This window comes from Salmo trutta, chromosome 31, assembly GCF_901001165.1.
Source record: "Salmo trutta chromosome 31, fSalTru1.1, whole genome shotgun sequence".
Lineage (NCBI taxonomy): Eukaryota > Metazoa > Chordata > Actinopteri > Salmoniformes > Salmonidae > Salmo > Salmo trutta.
The window spans coordinates 8,860,722-8,881,073 of record NC_042987.1 but is presented as its reverse complement, the minus strand read 5'-3'; the positions used below and the strand labels follow the sequence as shown (position 1 = coordinate 8,881,073).

Below are 20,352 nucleotides of genomic sequence, written 5' to 3'. Positions count from 1 at the left end.
ACCTGAAAGGACGCTCAGCAAAGAAGAAGCCATTTCTCCAAAACCGCCATAAAAACGCCAGACTACGGTTTGCAACTGCACATGGGGACAAAGACCATACTTTTGGGGTAAATATCCTCTGGTCTGATTAAACAAAAATAGAACTGTTTGGCCATAATGACCATCGCTATGTTTGGAGGAAAAAGGGGGAGGCTTGCAAGCCGAAGAACGCCATCCCAACCGTGAAGCACGTGGGTGGCAGCATCATGTTGTGGGGGTGCTTTGCTGCAGGAGGGACTGGTGCACTTCACAAAATAGATGGCATCATGAGAAAATAAAATGATGTGGATATATTGAAGCAACATCTCAAGACATCAGTCAGGAAGTTAAAGCTTGGTCTCAAATGGGTCTTCCAAATGGACAATGACCACAAGCATACCTCCAAAGTTGTGGCAAAATGGCTTAAGGACAACAAAGTCAAGGTATTGGAGTGGCCATCACAAAGCCCTGACCTCAATCCTATAGAACATTTGTAGGCAGAACTGAAAAGAAAACGTGTGAGAGCAAGGAGGCCAACAAACCTGACTCAGTTACACCAGCTCTGTCAGGAGGAATGGGCCAAAATTCACCCAACTTATTGTGGGAAGCTTGTGGAAGGCTACCTGAAATGTTTGACCCAAGTTAAACAATTTAAAGGCAATGCTACCAAATACTAATTGAGTGTATGTAAACTTCTGACCCACTGGGAATATGATGAAATAAATAAAACCTGAAATAAATCATTCTCTCTACTATTATTCTGACATTTCACATTCTTAAAAGAAAACTGGTGATCCTAACTGACCTAAACAGGGAATTTTTACTAGGATTAAATGTCAGCAATTGTGAAAAACTGAGTTTAAATGTATTTGACTAAGGTGTATATAAACTTCCGACTTCAAGTGAGTCAATGTGGGGGGTTACAGGTTATTCGAGGTAATTTGTACATGTAGGAAGGGGTAGGAAGGGGTAAAGTGACTATGCATACAGCAGATAATAAACAGCGAGTAGCAGCAGTGTAAAAACAAAGGGAGGCCATTTGATTCATTATTCAGCAGTCATATGACTTGGGGGTTGTAGCTATTAAAGATCCTTTTGGTCTTAGACTTGCTGCTCTGGTACCATTTACCGTGCAGTAGCAGAGAGAACAGTTTGACTCGGATGACCATAGTCTGTCAATATTTTGGGCCTTCCTCTGATAGCGCCTAACATATAGGTCCTGGATGGCAGGAAGCTTGGCCCAGGTGATGTACTGGGCTGTAAGCACTACCCTCTGTAGTGCTTTATGGTCGAATGCCGAGCAGTTGCCATACCATGCGGTGATGCAACCGGTCAGGATGCTCTCGATGGTGCAGCTGTAGAACTTTGAGGATCTGGGGTGCCATGCCAAATCTTTTCAGTCTCCTGAGGGGGAAAAGGCATTGTCGTGCCCGCTTCACGACTGTCTTCGTGTGTTCGGACCATGATAGTTTGTTGGTGATGTGGACACCAAGGAACTTGAAACTCTCGACCCGCTCCACTACAGCGCCATCGATGTGAATGGGGGCGTGTTCGGCCCTCCTTTTCCTGTAGTCCACGATCAGCTCCTTTGTCTTGCTCACGTTGAGAGAGAGAGGTTGTTGTCCTGGCCCCACACTGCCAGGTCTCTGACCTCTTCCCTATAGGCTGTCTCATGGTTGTCAGTGATCAGGCCTACCACTGTTGTGTCGTGTTGGAGTCGTGCTTGGCCACGCGGTGGTGGGTGAAAAGGGAGTACAGGAGGGGACTAAGCACACACCCCTGAGGGGCCCCCATGTTCAGGATCAGCGTGGCAGATCTGTGGATCTGTTGGGGTGGTATGCAAATTGGAGTGGCTCTAGGGTTTCCGGGATGACGGTGTTGATGTGAGCCATGACCAGCCTTTCAAAGAATTTCATGGCTACCGACGTGAGTCGTACGGGGTGGTAGTCATTTAGGTAGGTTACCTTCGCTTTCTTGGGCACAGGGACTATGGTCGTCTGCTTGAAACATGTAGGCATTACAGACTCGGTCAGGGAGAGGTTGAAAATGTCAGTGAAGACACTTGCCAGTTGCTCCGCGCATGCTCTGAGTACACATCCTGGTAACCATCTGGCCCTGCAGCCTTGTGAATTTTGACATGTTTAAAGATCTTGCTCACATCGGCTACGGAGAGCGTGATCGCACAATTGTCCGGAACAGCTGGTGCTCTCATGCATGCTTCAGTGTTGCTTGCCTCCGGCGCCATTATCATTCTAGTGTGTAAATTCTAAGAAACATGTTATCAGGTAAACAGCACTGAAAAAGTACTGCAACAAATATCAAATAATGATTACATTTATCATTAAGTGAATGGCTAACCTTTCCTCTGCCTCCTCTTATTCCACAAGACAGAAGTTGACACACTTTGGGGTGACTGTGTGGGGTTGAGATGAATAGTATGTCTGTTAAAAGCCATGTCCCTGAGCGCCTGTAGTAATACTATTGTATCATCTGTCAAATGGTGTGACTCTCAGTCAGTGTGAGCAGCCCTGGGGAGGTGTTATGACAGATCTAGCTTTCAGACACTTTTGTGGTTTCCTCTCCTTTAACCAGCGTGATATGCTACGTAAAAACAATGGCAGCAGTAAGAGACTGGCACCAAGGCTAATATCCCACACTGTTACACTGTATGAATCCTAATCTCTTCCTGTGTCACACACACACTTGACATAAGATCAAAACACTGAGGTTTTTATGTCCATTGTAAGAGCTACAGCCTCAGACACTCTCTCTCTCTGATCTATCTCTAGACTCCTAGAATAGACACCAGAGAAGAGAGAGAGCTAAGAGAGGGAGAGCTGAAGAAAGACTGCCAGGAGGAGAGTGCACTTAGCACAGAGACAACAAAAGCCCATCCGATCTACCTACCTCTTAGCCCACTAGCGCTATACTTCCTCCACATCTTCCTCCTCCTCTCTCCCACTTTCAACTGCTGGACACTTTAAAAGACGCCCCACCACCCTCAAAAACACTCACACACACGATGACTGGTTCAGTTGTAGCATGTATCATCCCAATGCTCCCAGGCAGTGAAAATGACAGCAGGTTCCACAAGCCCACACAAACAAGACTGTACTGGAGGCCTGGTGTTAACAGTGGACAGCCCTCTTGTGGCCAGAGCATGAACCCCTTCAGAATTTGAATTGTGCGTCTCTCTCTTCCTCTCTCTCACCTCCCATAGACTCTTGAACTCTCTCTGTTCAATGCGGAGCAATTCGCTGGTCTCTCTGCTGACGATGGTGGCGTGGCGAGGAGTATTATCCAGAATCGACTCTCCAAACGCCGTCCCGATTCCCAGCGTGCAGATAGTGACAGCATCCTAGACACACAGGCAGAACACACTCAATTTCATGAACTTATTTGATTCAATTTGATTCAGTTACATTCAACCCTATTCAAGTCAATAAATCTGTCCACAAAAGGGCAATTCATTTCTAGAGCAAGAACAAACACCACATACAGTACATCAGCACTGAGGATAGTTAGACTGCATTTACACAGGCAGCCCAAATCTGATATTTTTGCCACTAATTGGTCTTTTGACCAATCAGGTCAGATCTTTTGCCTATAATTGGGCAAAAGATGAGAACTGTGTAAACACAGCCTCACACACAGACAGAAGCTTGTTCAATCCAGACCCACTTCCTATCTAAGGCTGTGTTTACAGAGGCAAATGATTGGCAAAAGAGCTGATCTGACTGGTCAAAAGACCAATTAGTGGCAAAAATATCAGATTTGGGCTGCCTGTGTAAACGCAGCCTAAGGGTCAATGTTATAAGGCTAGTAGTTCAAATCATACTAGTGGTTAGAACGTGTTATTCTAGATTCCTGTCTAGCATGGCCACATATAACATGCTGTTCTTCTGTCCTGTCTAGCATGGCCACATATAACATGTTGTTCTTCTGTCCTGTCTAGCATGGCCACATATTACATGTTCTTCTGTCCTGTCTAGCATGGCCACATAACATGTTGTTCTTCTGTCCTGTCTAGCATGGCCACATATAACATGCTGTTCTTCTGTCCTGTCTAGCATGGCCACATATAACATGTTGTTCTTCTGTCCTGTCTAGCATGGCCACATATAACATGCTGTTCTTCTGTCCTGTCTAGCATGGCCACATAACATGCTGTTCTTCTATCCTGTCTAGCATGGCCACATAACATGCTGTTCTTCTATCCTGTCTAGCATGGCCACATAACATGCTGTTCTTCTATCCTGTCTAGCATGGCCACATAACATGTTGTTCTTCTATCCTGTCTAGCATGGCCACATAACATGTTGTTCTTCTATCCTGTCTAGCATGGCCACACAACATGTTGTTCTTCTATCCTGTCTAGCATGGCCACACAACATGTTGTTCTTCTGTCCTGTCTAGCATGGCCAGATAGTGACCCAGATACAGCGGGTAATGTGAACGTGGTCTCTCTGTGAGAGAGCGGACTGATTACCATATTTTCATATATTCATGTGTGAAGGGTTCTCAGATGGATTTTCTCGTTAAGAACTCACCTCAGGGAAGACCATAATTTGACCACTCAGACAAGGTCACACACACACAGTCACATGCAGACACACACAAGCACATGCACACACACACTCTCTCCCTCATGTCTAATATGATAGGAGGGGACTTAACATCTTCCTACTGTCCCAAATGACATTTCAGAAATGGCCATCAGAACTAGGCCAGGCTAGGCCAATAGACATGAACATGGCAAACGGGTACAGGGACATGTAACTGGACATTTTGTTCCATCTCAAATTCTAACAACCAATCCTGCACGCTCTATCTATTCTGTCTGCCTGTCTCACTAAAGCATCTCTGAACCCTCCACACATTAACTAGCTCAATCCTCAGAGGAGCGTTTGAGAGGCAGCAGCTTTGCTCAGAGCTAAAACCGGAGCGCGCTAGCTGCTAGCCTAGCGTGCATATTTTAACATGGGAGTATCGTAGGCAATGCACTCCAAAACATTCATCAAGGCTGTAACGGGACTGCACAAGGAGCGACACAAGGAGAACAGCACAGAGAACTCTAGAGGGAGAACATAACTTTCGAGAGAGGAGGAACCCCGAATAGAGCTGTAGTCAAATGTATCAAGCGGACCCGATTTACCTGGTGGTTGGCCGTTTCCGACACCTTGACGTCCAGAGAGCCAGACAGCACAGCATACCAGCTGGTCCCGATGTCCCCCTGGCGGAACACTGCACAGAGCACAACACCATCACATAACAGCTTATAAGCCTTCATAAAAACGGTCAACAGTGAAGTGACGAGTCATAGTAAAGCTGAAAGCCAATGGAGTACAGGGGAGGCCTTTACCCAGGGGTTCATACCACTGAGTGAGTGTGTCAGTGTGTGAGAGTGTGTGTGTGTGCGTATACTTCCAGGTGATGCCTTTCTCCAGGTATTCGTAGAAGGCACAGGAGCAGATCTGCAGCAGGAGGGAGGGGTGGAACCTCTGGAAGGCTTTAACCCCTTTTAGTCTGGTCAGAATAATATCCACATCCTCTCCGGAACGCTCCGCAGGCCTACAGAGAGAGATTGGGGAAGTAAGTGTGTGTGTGTGTGTGTGTGTGTGTGTGTGTGTGTGTGTGTGTGTGTGTGTGTTTTGTTCTGTGTTTCTCTGCTGTTCTGTTCTCTGTGATTGTGAATAGCTGTAGGCGTTTTGAGCTTGGGACCCCCTGCAGTGTGGATGTAAGAGCCCATTAATACTGCTATTTCTGAGACACTTAAACACACACACACACACACACACACGCACACACACCTCTGATGTAAGCTTAAAAGACACAGGTCTCTGATGTGTTGAAACACTGCTGAGACAATCATACAGAGAAACTCGGTGTCTGTTCACATCGCTTTCTCTCTCCCATCCCTCTCTTTCACCAGCTCTCTCTCTCTCTCACACACACACACACACACTTGGCCATAGATGGTGAGCCACCATTCAAACCCTATGACCTACAGCTCTTCTCTGACACTGGTGACTCAATGGGGAGTGCGAGTAGCCTACTGAATGGCTAATACATAGAAAGCCTAGTATTTGTATGAGCAGGTCTCTCTCTCCCCCCTTCATTTCCTTTCTCCTAAGCCCTTGGTTATTTCTTTGTCTCCAATCTACCTTATTTCCCTTCCATCCATCATTCTTCATTCCAACAAGCTCTCAGAGGCTCACATCAGAATTAGACGTTCATCCATGTTTCTCAAACGTCACATTTCAAGGTTGTTCAAAATTTCAACATGTTTTAAGGTTACGTTTAGGCATCGACTCAAATGGTTTAAGGTATGGGTTAAGGTTTGGGAAAGGCTTCAAATAAAAAGATTTCAAAAACAACAAAAAACTAAAAAAACTAAAATAATAATAAAATAATAATAATAATAATAATAATAATTCGCTGGATTAAAACATGCAGCCTTTGGTGGAACCAGAGGTAGATGCTTACAGAAACCTACTTGACGGTAACAGCACTCACTGTTGCCCCTAGTGGCCGGTTTCCACGTCATCTCCCGACGTCCTCAGACATGGATGGACGTTGAATACAGACTTGTATCACGGGTTGCCTGCCTGCTCCATTCATAATTCTCCTTTTTTCCCCCCTCAGACCTTTTCCTGTACAATAACATTTGTGTGTTAGCGGGACAAAACCTGGCCGAAGACACATTCTGTCTGAAGGTCGCAGCCCCGAGGTTGTAAATCTCTCGTTTTCTCTGACTCCGCATTGCTCCTCTCCTGTCCACTCTGACTCATCTCCCTGGCCGTCCTCCTTTTTCCTCCCCCTCCCCTCCACATCCTCATCCTTCCATATCTCTTTGCCACTGTAGGGTTAATGTGTTAGACAGGTGGAACGGTCAGAGCATCATACAAGAGGAACCCAACCTTTTGAATGTTCCTCAGCATTGACCCAGATGTCTAGAAGACAAAGAGAATACAGGTGACAGACAGATCACCTCCCATCTGTCCAACTGTCTTCTACAATCTCTCCAGCTCTCTCTCTCTCAGCATCATACAACATATCCAGTAGAATGGGTTTCTTTCCAAAGCTGATGTGGTCTGAGAGCAGCTCACGCCACCTTCCACCTGTAAGTCACATGATTCATTCTCTCGTTACCCTCTTCTTTATCTTATCCCTCTGTCTACACTGATCGCAGTTCTCCACCTCATATTACAGCTAAACCATTACGACACACACACACACACACACACACACACACACACCTCTGACTAAAGCTGAGCCACAGTGAGCGGTGGCTGACCTATTCCTGCAGTGGTACAGATGAGAGAGGACAGGAGAGACCAGAAGCTTCTCTTACTGTATACTACAGCACAAGAGTTCCAAAGTCTCTGTTCATTACCGTATCAAAATATATACTTTGGTTTTCCAAAACTAATAGTTTTCTATTTTTATCATTTCAACCAAATACAGCTAGTGCCATTTGAAATAAAAATAATTAACAAGCAGGAACTTCCCTTAAGAGGAAATTTGCAGTTCCAACAATCAAGTGGCCTCCACGACACTGTTTCGGTAAACAACTGAGCGATGGGGCTGGATAAATGTAACCACTCAAACAGAGCTATGGATACAAGGACTGACCATGATTGATATAAAATTGTTTTAACCATGTTTTGAGGCTATGGATCAATGCAGTAAAACAACCAAATATTTGGAGTTCTGATGGTGTATGAAAGTTGAACTAAGCTCATGAGGCCTTTACAGTGCATTCAGAAAGTATTCAGACCCCTTGACTTTTCCCACATTTTGTTACGTTACAGCCTTATTCTAAAATGGATTAAATAAAATGGTTTAATCCACACACACACACACACACACACACACACACACACAAAATACCCCATAATTTTTTCTGTTTGGAAATGTATAACAAATAAACTGAAATTGCCAATGGTGTTGAAGCACCATTGGCAGTGATTACAACCTCGAGTCTTCTTGGCACACCTGTATTTGGGGAGTTTCTCCCATTCATCTCTGCAGATCATCTCAAGCTCTGTCAGGTTGAAAGTGGAGTGTCACTGCACAGCTATTTTCAGGTCTCTCCAGAGATGCTCGATCGGGTTCAAGTCTGGGCTCTGGCTGGGCCTCTCAAGGACATTGTCCCGAAGCCACTCCTGCGTTGTCTTGGCTGTGAACTTATTGTTGTCCTGTTAGAAGATAAACCTTCTCCCCAGTCTGAGGTCCTGAGCGCTCTAGAGTAGGTTTTCATCAAGGATCTGTCTGTACTTTGCTCTGTTTATCTTTCCCTCGATCCTGACTAGTCTCCCAGTACCTGCCACTGAAAAACATCCCTACAGCATGATGCTGCCACCACCATGCTTCACTGTAGGGATGGTGCCAGGTTTCTCCAGACTTGACGCTTGGCATTCAGGCCAAATAGTTCAGTCTTGGTTTTATCAGACCAGAGAATCTTGTTTCTCATGGTCGGAGAGTCCTTTAGGTGCCTTTTGGCAAACTCCAAGCGGGCTGTCATGTGCCTTTTACTGAGGAGTGGCTTCTGTCTGGCCACGCTACCAATCAGGCCTGATTGGTGGAATGCTGCAGATGGTTGTCCTTATAGAAGGTTCTCCCATTTCCAGAGGAACTCTAGAGCTCTGTTAGAGAGACCATCGGGTTCTTGGCCTCCTCCCTGACCAAGGCCCTTCTGCCCCGATTGCCCAGTTTGGCCGGGCGGCCAGCTCTAGGAAGAGTCTTGGTGGTTCCAAACTTTTTACATTTAAGAATGATGGAGGCCACTGTGTTCTTGGGGACCTTCAATGCTGCAGCCATTTTTTGATACCCTTCTCCAGATTTGTGCCTCGACACAATCCTGTCTTGGAGCTTATATTGACAGGTGCGTGCCTTTCCAAATCATTTCCAAATCAATTGAATTTACCGCAGGTGGACTCCAATCAAGTTGTAGAAACATCTAAAGGATGATCAATGGAAACAGGATGCACCTGAGCTCAATTTAGAGTCTCACAGCAAAGGGTCTGAATACTTATGTAAATAAGGTTTCAGTTTTTATTTTTAATACATTTGCAAAAATGTCTAAAAACCTGTTTTTGCCTTGTCATTATGGGATATTGTGTGTAGATTGATGAGGGGGGAAAACAATTTAATATATTTTAGAATATGGCTGTAAAGTAACAAAATGTGGAAAAAGTCAAGGGGTCTGAATACTTTCCGAAGGCACTGTATAAGTTATTTCCATCATTGTAACGATGTGCGCTGAAAGTCAGGTTGCAAGTTCAGGGAGTGAGCGTTTTAATAAATAAACGCAACAAAATACAAAACAAGAAACACGAACTACGCCCAGACGTGAAACTGAAACAATGACGCCTGGGGAAGGAACCAAAGGGAGTGACATATATAGGGAAGGTTATCGGGGAGGTGATGGAGTCCAGGTGCGCGTAACGATGGTGACAGGTGTGTGCCATAACGAGCAGCCTGGTGACCTAGAGGCTGGAGAGGGAGCACACGTGACATTCATGAAATCAATGGGTATACAGTAGATCATTTATTTAACAGTCCAAAATGGATGAAGAAATCACAGATTACATTTTATCTCAGAATAACAAAGGGTCAATGTGTTAACCTTCATAGATGTTGTGTTTCTGTCAAGCACTGTCACCTTCTGTATTACAGATCAGTTTTAATCTAATTAAGTTAAACTTAAAGCCTGTTAATAACTGAGGTCAGATCAGATTTCATGTAAAAGCCTACACTTATTATCATCCACACACACACACTAGTGATGAGTGGGACGGGCAGGTTTAGGGTCATGAAATATTGTGTGGATGAAGGGCAGGTGGATGGCGGGAGGGATGAATAAAGGGAAAACAAAACCTTAAAAATCCATAAGGTATAATTATTGTGCAATGTATAGGCTACATTGAGGTTTTTCCCTTTCATTATTTTAGGCTATCTGGCATTAGCGTGTAACCCTCAAGGCCTAACTGTACTCATGAAATCCAATTAGCATGCTTAAATTTTTTTTTAAAAGACTTAAAATAATGTAAATAATGGCCATAAAAATACATTTGATAAAAAAGTATATTTTACAAAAAATAACTTTTTTTTTTTAATTATAAAAAATGTAATAAAAATTCGGTCAGTTTAAGCTAGGGATATGTTTTTTTTTTGCATTGGATGCGTCTTAATCTACCTCATTCGCCGATGTCGCACTTCCGCATCTGCGGTCAAAGGTGACAGAGCTAGAGCAGTGTTTTGTCAGACCATGAGACATCCCAAAAATTGGTCTTCTCACAAAATCGTCTGTAGCGTCAGAAGGGTTTGGCCTTCAAATTGACCCCTCCATCAAAAGATGACTCTCACGAACACAAGTGTACTCCATTTTTCTCTACAACCCCCACAAGCATCTTGGGACTGGTCTGAAGTCAGATATGGGGGAACTGTATATACAGTACCAGTCAAAAGTTTGGACACACCTACTCATTCAAGGGTTTTCTTTATTTTTACTATTTTCTACATTGCAGAAAAATAGTGGAGACATCAAAACTATGAAATAACACATATGGAATCATGTAATAACCAAATAAAGTGTTAAACAAATCAAAATATATTTTAGATTTTAGATTCTTCAAAGTAGCCACCCTTTGCCTTGATGACAGCTTTGCACAATCTTGGAATTCTCTCAACCAGCTTCATGAGGAATGCTTTTCCAACAGTCTTGAAGGAGTTCCTACATACGCTGAGCACTTGTTGGCTGCTTTTCCTTCACTCTGTGGTCCAACTGATCACAAACCACCTCAATTGGGTTGAGGTTGGGCGATTGTGGAGGCCAGGTCATCTGATGCAGCACTCCACCACTCTCCTTCTTGGTCAAATAGCCCTTACACAGCCTGGAGGTGATTTGGGTCATTGTCCTGATGAAAAACAAATGATAGTGGGACTAAGCGCAAACGACACGGGATAGCGTATCGCTGCAGAATGCTGTGGTAGCCATGCTGGTTAAGTGTGCCATGAATTCAAAAAAAATCTGTGTCACCAGCAAAGCACCCCCACACCATCACACCTCCTCCATGCTTCATGGTGGGAACCACACATGTGGAGATCATCCATTCACCTAATCGTGGTTGGAACCAAGAATCTCAAATTTGCAAAAACTGGTCTTATGTCCATTGCTCGTGTTTCTTGACCAAATCAAGTCTCTTCTTATTATTGGTGTCCTTCAGTAGTGGTTTCTTTGCAGCAATTCGACCACGAAGGCCTGATTCACACAGTCTCCTCTGAACTGTTGATGTTGAAATGTTTGTTACTTGAACTCTGTGAAGAATGTATTTGGGCTGCAATCGGAGGTGCAGTTAACTCTAATGAACTGATCCTCTGCAGCAGAGGTAACTCTGGGTCATATTTTCCTGTGGCGGTCCTCATGAGAGCCAGTTTCATTATAGCGCTTGATGGTTTTTGAAGAAACTTTAAAGTCAGAAATTTTTCAGATTGACTGACCTTCATGTCTTAATCTAATGATGGACAATAATTTATCTTTGCTTATTTGAGCTGTTCTTGCCATAATATGGACTGGTCTTTTACCAAATAGGGCAATCTGTATATCACCCCTACTATGTCACAACACAACGGATTGGCTCAAATTCATTGAGAAGGAAAGAAATTCAACAAATCAACTTATTAAAAGGCACACCTGTTAATTGAAATGCATTCCAGATGACAACCTCATGAAGCTGGTTGAGAGAATGCCAAGAGTGCGCAAAGCTGTCATCAAGGCAAAGGGTGGCTATTTTGAAGAATCTCAATTATATTTTGATTTCTTTAACACTTTTTTGGTTACTACATGACTCCATGTGTTATTTCATAGTTTTGATGTCTTCACTATTTTTCTGCAATGTAGAAAATAGTAAAAATAAAGAAAAACCCTTGAATGATATATATACAGTTGAAGTCGGAAGTTAACATGCACTTAGGTTGGAGTCATTAAAACTCATTTTTCAAACCACTCCACAAATTTCTTGTTAACAAACTATAGTTTTGGCGTCGGTAAGACATCTACTTTGTGCATGACACAAGTAATGTTTCCAACAATTGTTTACAGACAGATTATTTCACATATAGCTCATTGTATCACAATTCCAGTGGGTCAGAAGTGTACATACACTAAGTTGACTGTGCTTTTAAACAGCTTGGAAAATTCCAGAAAATGATGTCATGGCATTAGAAGCTTCTGATAGGCTAAATGACATCATCTGAATCAATTGGAGGTGTACCTGTGGATGTATTTCAAGGCCTACCTTCAAACTCAGTGCCTCTTTGCTTGACATGGGAAAATCAAAAGAAATTAGCCAAGACCTCAGAAAAAAAATTGTAGACCTCCACAAGTCTGGTTCATCCTTGGGAGCAATTTCCAAACGCCTGAAGGTACCATGTTCATCTGTACAAACAATAGTACGCAAGTAGAAACACCATGAGACCATGCAGCCGTCATACCGCTCAGGAAGGAGATGTGTTCTGTCCCCTAGAGATGAATGTACCTTGGTGTGAAAAGTGCAAATCAATCCCAGAACAACAGCAAAGGACCTTGTGAAGATGCTGAAGGAAACAGGTACAAAAGTATCTATATCCACAGTAATATGAGTCCTATATCAACATAACCTGAAAAGCCACTCAGCAAGGAAGAAGCCACTTCTCCAAAACTGCCATAAAAAAGCCAGACTATGGTTTGCAACTGCACATGGGGACAAAAATTGTACTTTTTGGAGAAATGTCCTGATGAAACAAAAATAGAACTGTTTGGCCATAATGACCATTGTTATGTTTTGAGGAAAAATGGGGAGGCTTGCAAGCCAAAGAACACCATCCCAACCGTAAAGCACGGGGGTGGCAGCATCATGTTGTGGGGGTGCTTTGCTGCAGGAGAGACTGGTGCACTTCACAAAATAGATGGCATCATGAGGGAGGAAAATTATGTGGATATATTGAAGCAACATCTCAAGACATCAGTCAGGAAGTTAAAGTTTGGACGCAAATGGGTCTTCCAAATGGACAATGACACCAAGCATACTTCCAAAGTAGTGGCAAAATGGCTTAATGACAACAAAGTCAAGGTATTGGAGTGGCCATCACAAAGCCCTGACCTCAATCCTATAGGAAATTTGGGCAGAACTGAAAAAGCGTGTGCGAGCAAGGAGGTCTACAAACCTGACTCAGTTACATCAGCTCTGTCAGGAGGAATGGGCCAGAATTCACCCAACTTATTGTGGAAAGCTTGTGGAAGGCTACCCGAAACGTTTGACCAAAGTTAAACAATTTAAAGGCAATGTTACCAAATACTAATTGAGTGTATGTAAACTTCTGACCCACTGGGAATGTGATGAAAGAAATAAAAGCTGAAATAAATCATTCTCTCTACTATTATTCTGACATTTCAGATTCTTAAAATAAAGTGGTGTTCCTAACTGACCTAAGAGAGGGAATGTTTACTAGGATTAAATGCCAGGAATTGTGAAAAACTGAGTTTACATGTATTTGGCTAAGGTGTATGTAAACTTCCGACTTCAACTGTATGTATGTATGTGTACACACACACACACACACACACACACACACACACACACACACACACACACACACACACACACACACACACACACACACACACACACACACACACACACACACACACAAAAATAAACTTCCCTTTTTCAGGACCCTGTCTTTTAAAGACAATTTGTAAAAATCCAAATAACTTCACAGATCTTCATTGTAAAGGGTTCAATGAACCATAAGCAATTAATGAACATGCACCTGTGGAATGGTCGTTAAGACACTAACAGCTTACAGACAATTAAGGTCACTGGTTATGAAAAGTTAGTAGAAAGGCCTCTTTAGTGTCCTGACTCTGAAAAACACCAAAAGAAAGATGCCCAGGGTCCCTGCTCATCTGCGTGAACGTGCCTTAGGCATGCTGCAAGGAGGCACGAGGACTGAAGATGTCAATAAATTGCAATGTCCGTACAGTGAGATGCCAAAGACAGCGCTACAGGGAGACCACGTGTAACACCTGCACAGGATCGGTACAGCCGAACATCACACTAGCGGGACAGGTACAGGATGGCAACAACAACTGCCCGAGTTACACCAGGAACGCACAATCCCTCCATCAGTGCTCAGACTGTCCGCAATAGGCTGAGAGAGGCTGGACTGAGGGCTTGTAGGCCTGTTGTAAGGCAGGCCCTCACCAGACATCACCGGCAACAACGTCGCCTATGGGCACAAGCCTACCGTCGCTGTACCAGACAGGACTGGCAAAAAGTGCTCTTCACTGACGAGCAGTGGTTTTGTCTCACCAGGGGTGATGGTCGGATTTGCGTTTATCATCGAAGGAATTAGCGTTCATGGTCTGGTGCGGTGTCACAGCATCATCGGACTGAGCTTGTTGTCATTGCAGGCAATCTCAACGCTGTGCATTACAGGGAAGACATCCTCCTCCCTCATGTGGTACCCTTCCTGTAGGCTCATCCTGACATGACCCTCCAGCATGACAATGCCACCAGCCATACTGCTCGTTCTATGCGTGATTTCCTACATGACAGGAATGTCAGTGTTCTTCAATGGCTAGCGAAGAGCCCGGATCTCAATCCCATTGAGCATGTCTGGGACCTGTTGGATCAGAGGGTGAGGGCTAGGGCCATTCCCCCCAGAAATGTCCGGGAACTTGCAGGTGCCTTGGTGGAAGAGTGGGGTAACATCTCACAGCAAGAACTGGCAAATCTGGTGCAGTCCATGAGGAGGAGATGCACTGCAATACTTAACTTAAGGTATAGGGGGCAGTATTTTCATTTTCGGATGAAAAGCGTGCCCAGAGTAAACTGCCTAATACTCGGGCCCAGAGTCAAATATTTGGATATTATCAGTAGATTTGGATGGAAAACACTCTGAAGTTTCTAAAACTGTTTGAATGATGTCTATGATTATACAGGACTCATATGGCAGGCTTCCTAAGGCTTCCATTGGCTGTCAACAGCCTTTAGAAACGTGTTTTATCCTTCTCCTGTTACTGGGCAGAAAATAGGAGCTCAGTCAATGAGTGGACTGCCTGGGACCAGTGAGTTGTTTACTGCTACGGCACAATTGGTGCGCCGCTCCTTCTTTTTCCTCTGTAATGTATACGCTATTGTTCGGTTGGAATATTATCGACGTTTTATGTTAAAAAGACCCTAAGGATTGATCGTAAACAACGTTTGACATGTTTCTACGTACGGTAATGGAACTATTTGACTTTGTGTCTGGATTCACGCTCGCGCGTTATGCCTTTGGATAGTGATCTGAACGCACGAACAAAACGGAGGTATTTGGACATAAATATGGAGTATTTTGAACAAAAAGTCCTGGGAGTGCATTCTGATGAAGATCAGCAAAGGTAAGAGAATATTTATAATACTAATTCTGAGTTTAGTTGACCCCAGAACTTGGCGGGTATCTGTATAGCTTGCTTTGATGGTTGAGCTATGTACTCAGAATATTGAAAAATGTGCTTTCTCCGTAAAGCTATTTTAAAATCTGACACAGCGGTTGCATTAAGGAGAAGTATATCAATAATTCTTTCAATAACTGTTGTAAATTTTATCAACGTTTATGATGAGTGTTTTTGTAAATTTATGTGCTCATTCACCGAAAGTTTTGGTGGGAAAACATTTTTGGATATAAATATGAACTTTATCGAGCAAAACATACATGTATTGTGTAACATGAAGTCCTGAGTGCCATCTGATGAAGATCAAAGGTTAGTGAATATTTTAGCTGTATTTTTGGTTTTTGTGATGCATGTCCTTGGTTGGAAAATGTCTGTGTGGTTTTTCTTGTGAAGTTTATGTCCTAACATAATCAAATTTTATGCTTTCGCCGTAAATTCTTTTTGAAGTTGGACAATGTGGTTAGATTAACGAGAAGTTGATCTTTAAAATGGTGTAAAATAGTTGATTGTTTGAGAAAATGAAATTGAGATTTTTGCTGTTTTGTATTTCGCGCCATGCTATTTCACTGGCTGTTGATAATGACGCTAGCGTCCCACATAGCCCATAGAAGTTAATGCAGCTGGTGGCCACACCAGATACTGACTTACTTTTGATTTTGACCCCCCATTTGTTCAGGGACACATTATTCAATTTCTGTTAGTCACATGTCTGTGGAACTCGTTCAGTTTATGTCTCAGTTGTTGAATCTTGTTCATACAAATATTTACACGTTAAGTTGGCTGAAAATAAAACACAGTTGACAGTGAGAGGACGTTTCTTTTTTTTTTGCTGAGTTTATGTTTCCTGATCTTTCATATATTTCTCAGATATAGGACAGACACTTCAGAACAAACTTCCCTTAGATTGTTTTGGGGGGACCATCTGTTACATGTAATAAATCTATTATTCAATGCGTTTGTATGGGCTAATAGCAATAAGGCCAAATGAAATGTATCAAATGTTTTTTTATCCTTCAAGGGGTCATTAAATTCAAAATCAAATAGCTAAATGATCCTTGGTAGGACCTTCTTAAAACAATTCCATATAGCTTTTTAGAACCCCCCGGCTTAGATTGTAGAGGGTTTTAACTTAAGAGAAAAGCTGCAAACGGAGAGTTTAAAATAAAGAGAAGGGAGGGTCAGAAAATGTATATTTTGGAAAGATTTGGTGAAGTGGTAAAAGAGGATAGGCTAATAGCATGTTGTGTGTGATGATGATTGTAAGGCGCTATACAAAGTCGAAAGCCACAAGATAGGGACTTCATATAGGCCTACGGCACGTCAAGGGAACTGCCTACTGTTCAGATAGGTTCATTGGAAATCTGGACACTGACAGTAGGTCTATAACCTCTCACATAGCCTTAATATTAACTCCTGCAAGGCATTTCTTGCAGTAAAATTATACACCAAACGTAGGTAAAATTGACTTGGGAACAGGAGTGGAGAAATATTATTTATTTATTTATTTCAGCATATTTGGAGAATGCAAATGTGAAGTTGGATACCGTCTGTAGAGGTGCCTTCTTTATCAGCATCATAAAAGCTGATAGTATTTCAACCACAATATAAAATAAGCATCCAAGCCGAACTGAAATCTTATCAGAAACATGTTAGGTCATTTTCACAGCTTTCTATTTCCATACAACTGGTCAAACTGATGTTATTTGGAAATTTTGCAAAGAAAATCTTCTCCTTTTTGGGGGGGTTGAGTTAGGCCTATTGCATTTTATTCCCGGTCCCTACAGCAAACGTCTTTGCACAGCGAAAGAAGCAGAGATGACAGAAAACTTGACCGTTGTCAACTAGACTGAAGCATTCATTCTATTGATTTATGACATTCTGATGAGAAAGGGTTTATTTAGTCTTCTAGGGCAACATATAATGAAGGAAGAGAAGCTGCATGTAGGCCTACCTAATTAGACAAGTTGACTAACAACTAGCCTACCAAAATGTCGGAAATTATTTCAGTGCATTCGGTAAGTATTCAAACCCCTTGACTTTTTCCACATTTTGTTACGTTACAGCCTTATTCTAAAATGGATTAAAAATGTTTTTTGTTCTCATCAATACACACACACACACACACACACACACTACCCCATAATGACAAAGCTAAAACAGGTTTTTAGAAATGTTTGCAAATGTATTAAAAATAAAAAACAGAAACCTTAATTACATAAGTACTCAGACCCTTTACTCAGTACTTTGTAGAAGAACCTTTGGTAGTGATTACAGCCTTGAGTCTTCTTGGGTATGACGTTACAAGCTTGGCACACCTGTATTTGGGGAGTTTCTCCCATTCTCTGCAGATCCTCTCAAGCTCTGTCAGGTTGTATGGGGAGCATCGCTGCACAGCTATTTTCAGGTCTCTGCAGAGATGTTCGATCGGGTTCAAGTCCAGGCTCTGGCTATTTAATCCATTATAGAATAAGCCTGTAATATATCAAAATGTGGAAAAAGGGAAGGGGTCTGAATACTTTCGAATGCACTGTATAGCAGAAATATCTATTTCAAGCAACAACAACAAAAATCTGGCACCCCGTCAAAATATTATTTCCGCTGTCTCTGACTGTAGCCTACAGCACATTTTCTATATTAGCGGTTTAGGGCTGGGTGCAGGCATCAAAATGTTCCCTTTATCAGATATAGTCGGGCGGTTGTGGATGGGTTATTAGCAATTGCAGGAGAGTGTGGGTGAACAAACAGCTGACCAGCGCACCACTAACACATACACGCAAAGTAGCTGTCAGTAACAGACAGCTGATTTAGCATTGCTGCCTGGGCTTATTGATTTGTGCATTGTGTGTGCGTCCAGCATGTCCACTGTAACCTTATCTCCACCACCAGGAGAGATGCAGATAGGAGGGTGAGAAGCAGCCTAACATGGCTCCCTTTCCTTCATCTACATTGACCAAATCCCCTGTCAGCGGTCCAATGGAAAGGATGGCACTTTACTCTTAGGATGACGCCCATTAGAGACATCTCTTTTTCTAACTGCATCACACAGAACGGAGAGAGCGAGAAAGAGAGAGCAATGAGCTCAAGTTGCCAATGGTTACCTGTGGATGTGTCATTATAATGAGGATGGATATAGGAATGGAATGTTGCGAGGTGCGCGCGCACAGTGCAGCCTTGATCAAATGGGTTCTTTATTTTATCCTCCATCCATACAGATAGAATTTAAAACATCAAACAAAACATCAAAACACTCCCCAGTTTTCCTAATGGATAATACAGTATTCTATACTCTGACCAGAGATCCTATTATACAGTGCCTACGGAAAGTATTCAGACCCCTTGACTTTTTCCACATTTCATTACAGCCTTATTCTAAAATGGTTTTTCAAAAAATACTCAGCAATCTACACACTATACTCCATAATGACAAAGCGGAAATAGGGTTTTAATTTATTTTGCAAATTTTGAAAAATATTAAAACAGAAACACCCTATTTACATAAGTATTCAGACCCTTTCCTATGAGACTCGAAATTGAGCTCAGGTGCATCCTGTTTTCATTGATCGTCCTTGAGATGTTTCTCCAACTTGATTGGAGTCCACCAGTGCTAAATTCAATTGATTGGACATGATTTGGAAAGGCACACACCAGTCAATATAAGGTCCCATAGTTGACAGTGCATGCCAGAGCAAACACCAAGCCATGAGGTCGAAGGAATTGTCCGTAGAGCTCCGAGACAGGATTGTGTCGAGGCACAGATCTGAGGAAGGGTACCAAAACATTTCTGCAGCATTTAAGGTCCACAAGAACACAGTGGATCTTCTTAAACGGAAGAAGTTTGGAACCAACAAGACTCTTCCTAGAGCTGGCCGCCCGGCCAAACTGAGCAATCGGGGGAGAAGGGCCTTGGTCAGGGAGGAGACCAAGAACCCGATGGTCACTCTGCCAGAGCTCTAGAGTTTCTCTGGAAATGGGAGAACCTTCCAGAAGGACAACTATCTGTGGCACTACACCAATCAGGCCTTTATGGTAGCGTGGCCAGACGGAAGCCATTCCTCAGTAAAACGCACATGACAGCCCGCTTGGAGTTTGCCAAAGGGCACCTCAAGACCATGAGAAAAAAAGATTCTCTGGACTGATGAAACCAAGATTACACTTTTTGACCTGATAGCCAGGCGTCACATCTGGAGGAAACCTGGCACCATCCCTACGGTGAAGCATGGTGGTGGCATCATGCTGTGGAGATGTTATTCAGCGGCAGGGAGACTAGTCAGGATTAGAGGTCGACCGATTAATCGGAATGGCCGATTAATTAGGGCCGATTTCAAGTTTTCATAACAATCAGTAATCGGTATTTTTTTGCCACCGATTTGCCAATTTTTTTATACCTTTATTTAACTAGGCAAGTCAGATTAAGAACACATTCTTATTTACAATGACGGCCTAGAAACGGGGGTTAACTGCCTTGTTCATGGGGGATTCGTTTTTGCAACCTTCGGTTACCAGTCCAACGCTCTAACCACCTGCCTTACATTGCACTCCACAAGGATTAACAGGCTGACTACCTGTAACGCGAGGGCAGCAAGAAGCAAAGGTAAGTTGCTAGCTAGCATTAGACTTATAAAAAACTATCAATCTTAACATAATCACTAGTTAACTACACATGGTTGATGATATTACTAGTTTATCTAACGTGTCCTGCGTTGCATATAATCGATGCGGTGCCTGTTAATTTTCATTGAATCACAGCCTACTTCGACAAATGGGTGTTGATTTACAAGCGCATTTGCGAAAAAAAGTACTGTCGTTGCACCAAATGTACCTAACCATAAACATCAATGCCTAACAGGAAT

The 20,352-nt window shown here is 42.9% G+C and overlaps 1 protein-coding gene across 5 annotated transcripts in view; it reads right to left on the bottom strand.

Annotated features, from left to right (window-relative positions):
• Positions 1-20,352, bottom strand: part of LOC115169445 (rap guanine nucleotide exchange factor 4) — a 47,235-nt gene that overhangs the window by 21,516 nt on the left and 5,367 nt on the right. For 4 of the 5 annotated variants that reach the window (XM_029725063.1, XM_029725067.1, XM_029725065.1 and 1 more), the window contains exons 4-6: positions 5,447-5,589; positions 5,174-5,262; positions 3,230-3,376 (exon numbers count right to left, since the gene is read on the bottom strand). In XM_029725063.1, coding sequence (XP_029580923.1) covers positions 3,230-3,376; positions 5,174-5,262; positions 5,447-5,589 — 379 coding nt within the window. Of the gene's footprint in view, positions 1-3,229; positions 3,377-5,173; positions 5,263-5,442; positions 5,590-20,352 lie in introns of those variants that run through there. The other variant, XM_029725068.1, reaches the window with a different exon arrangement.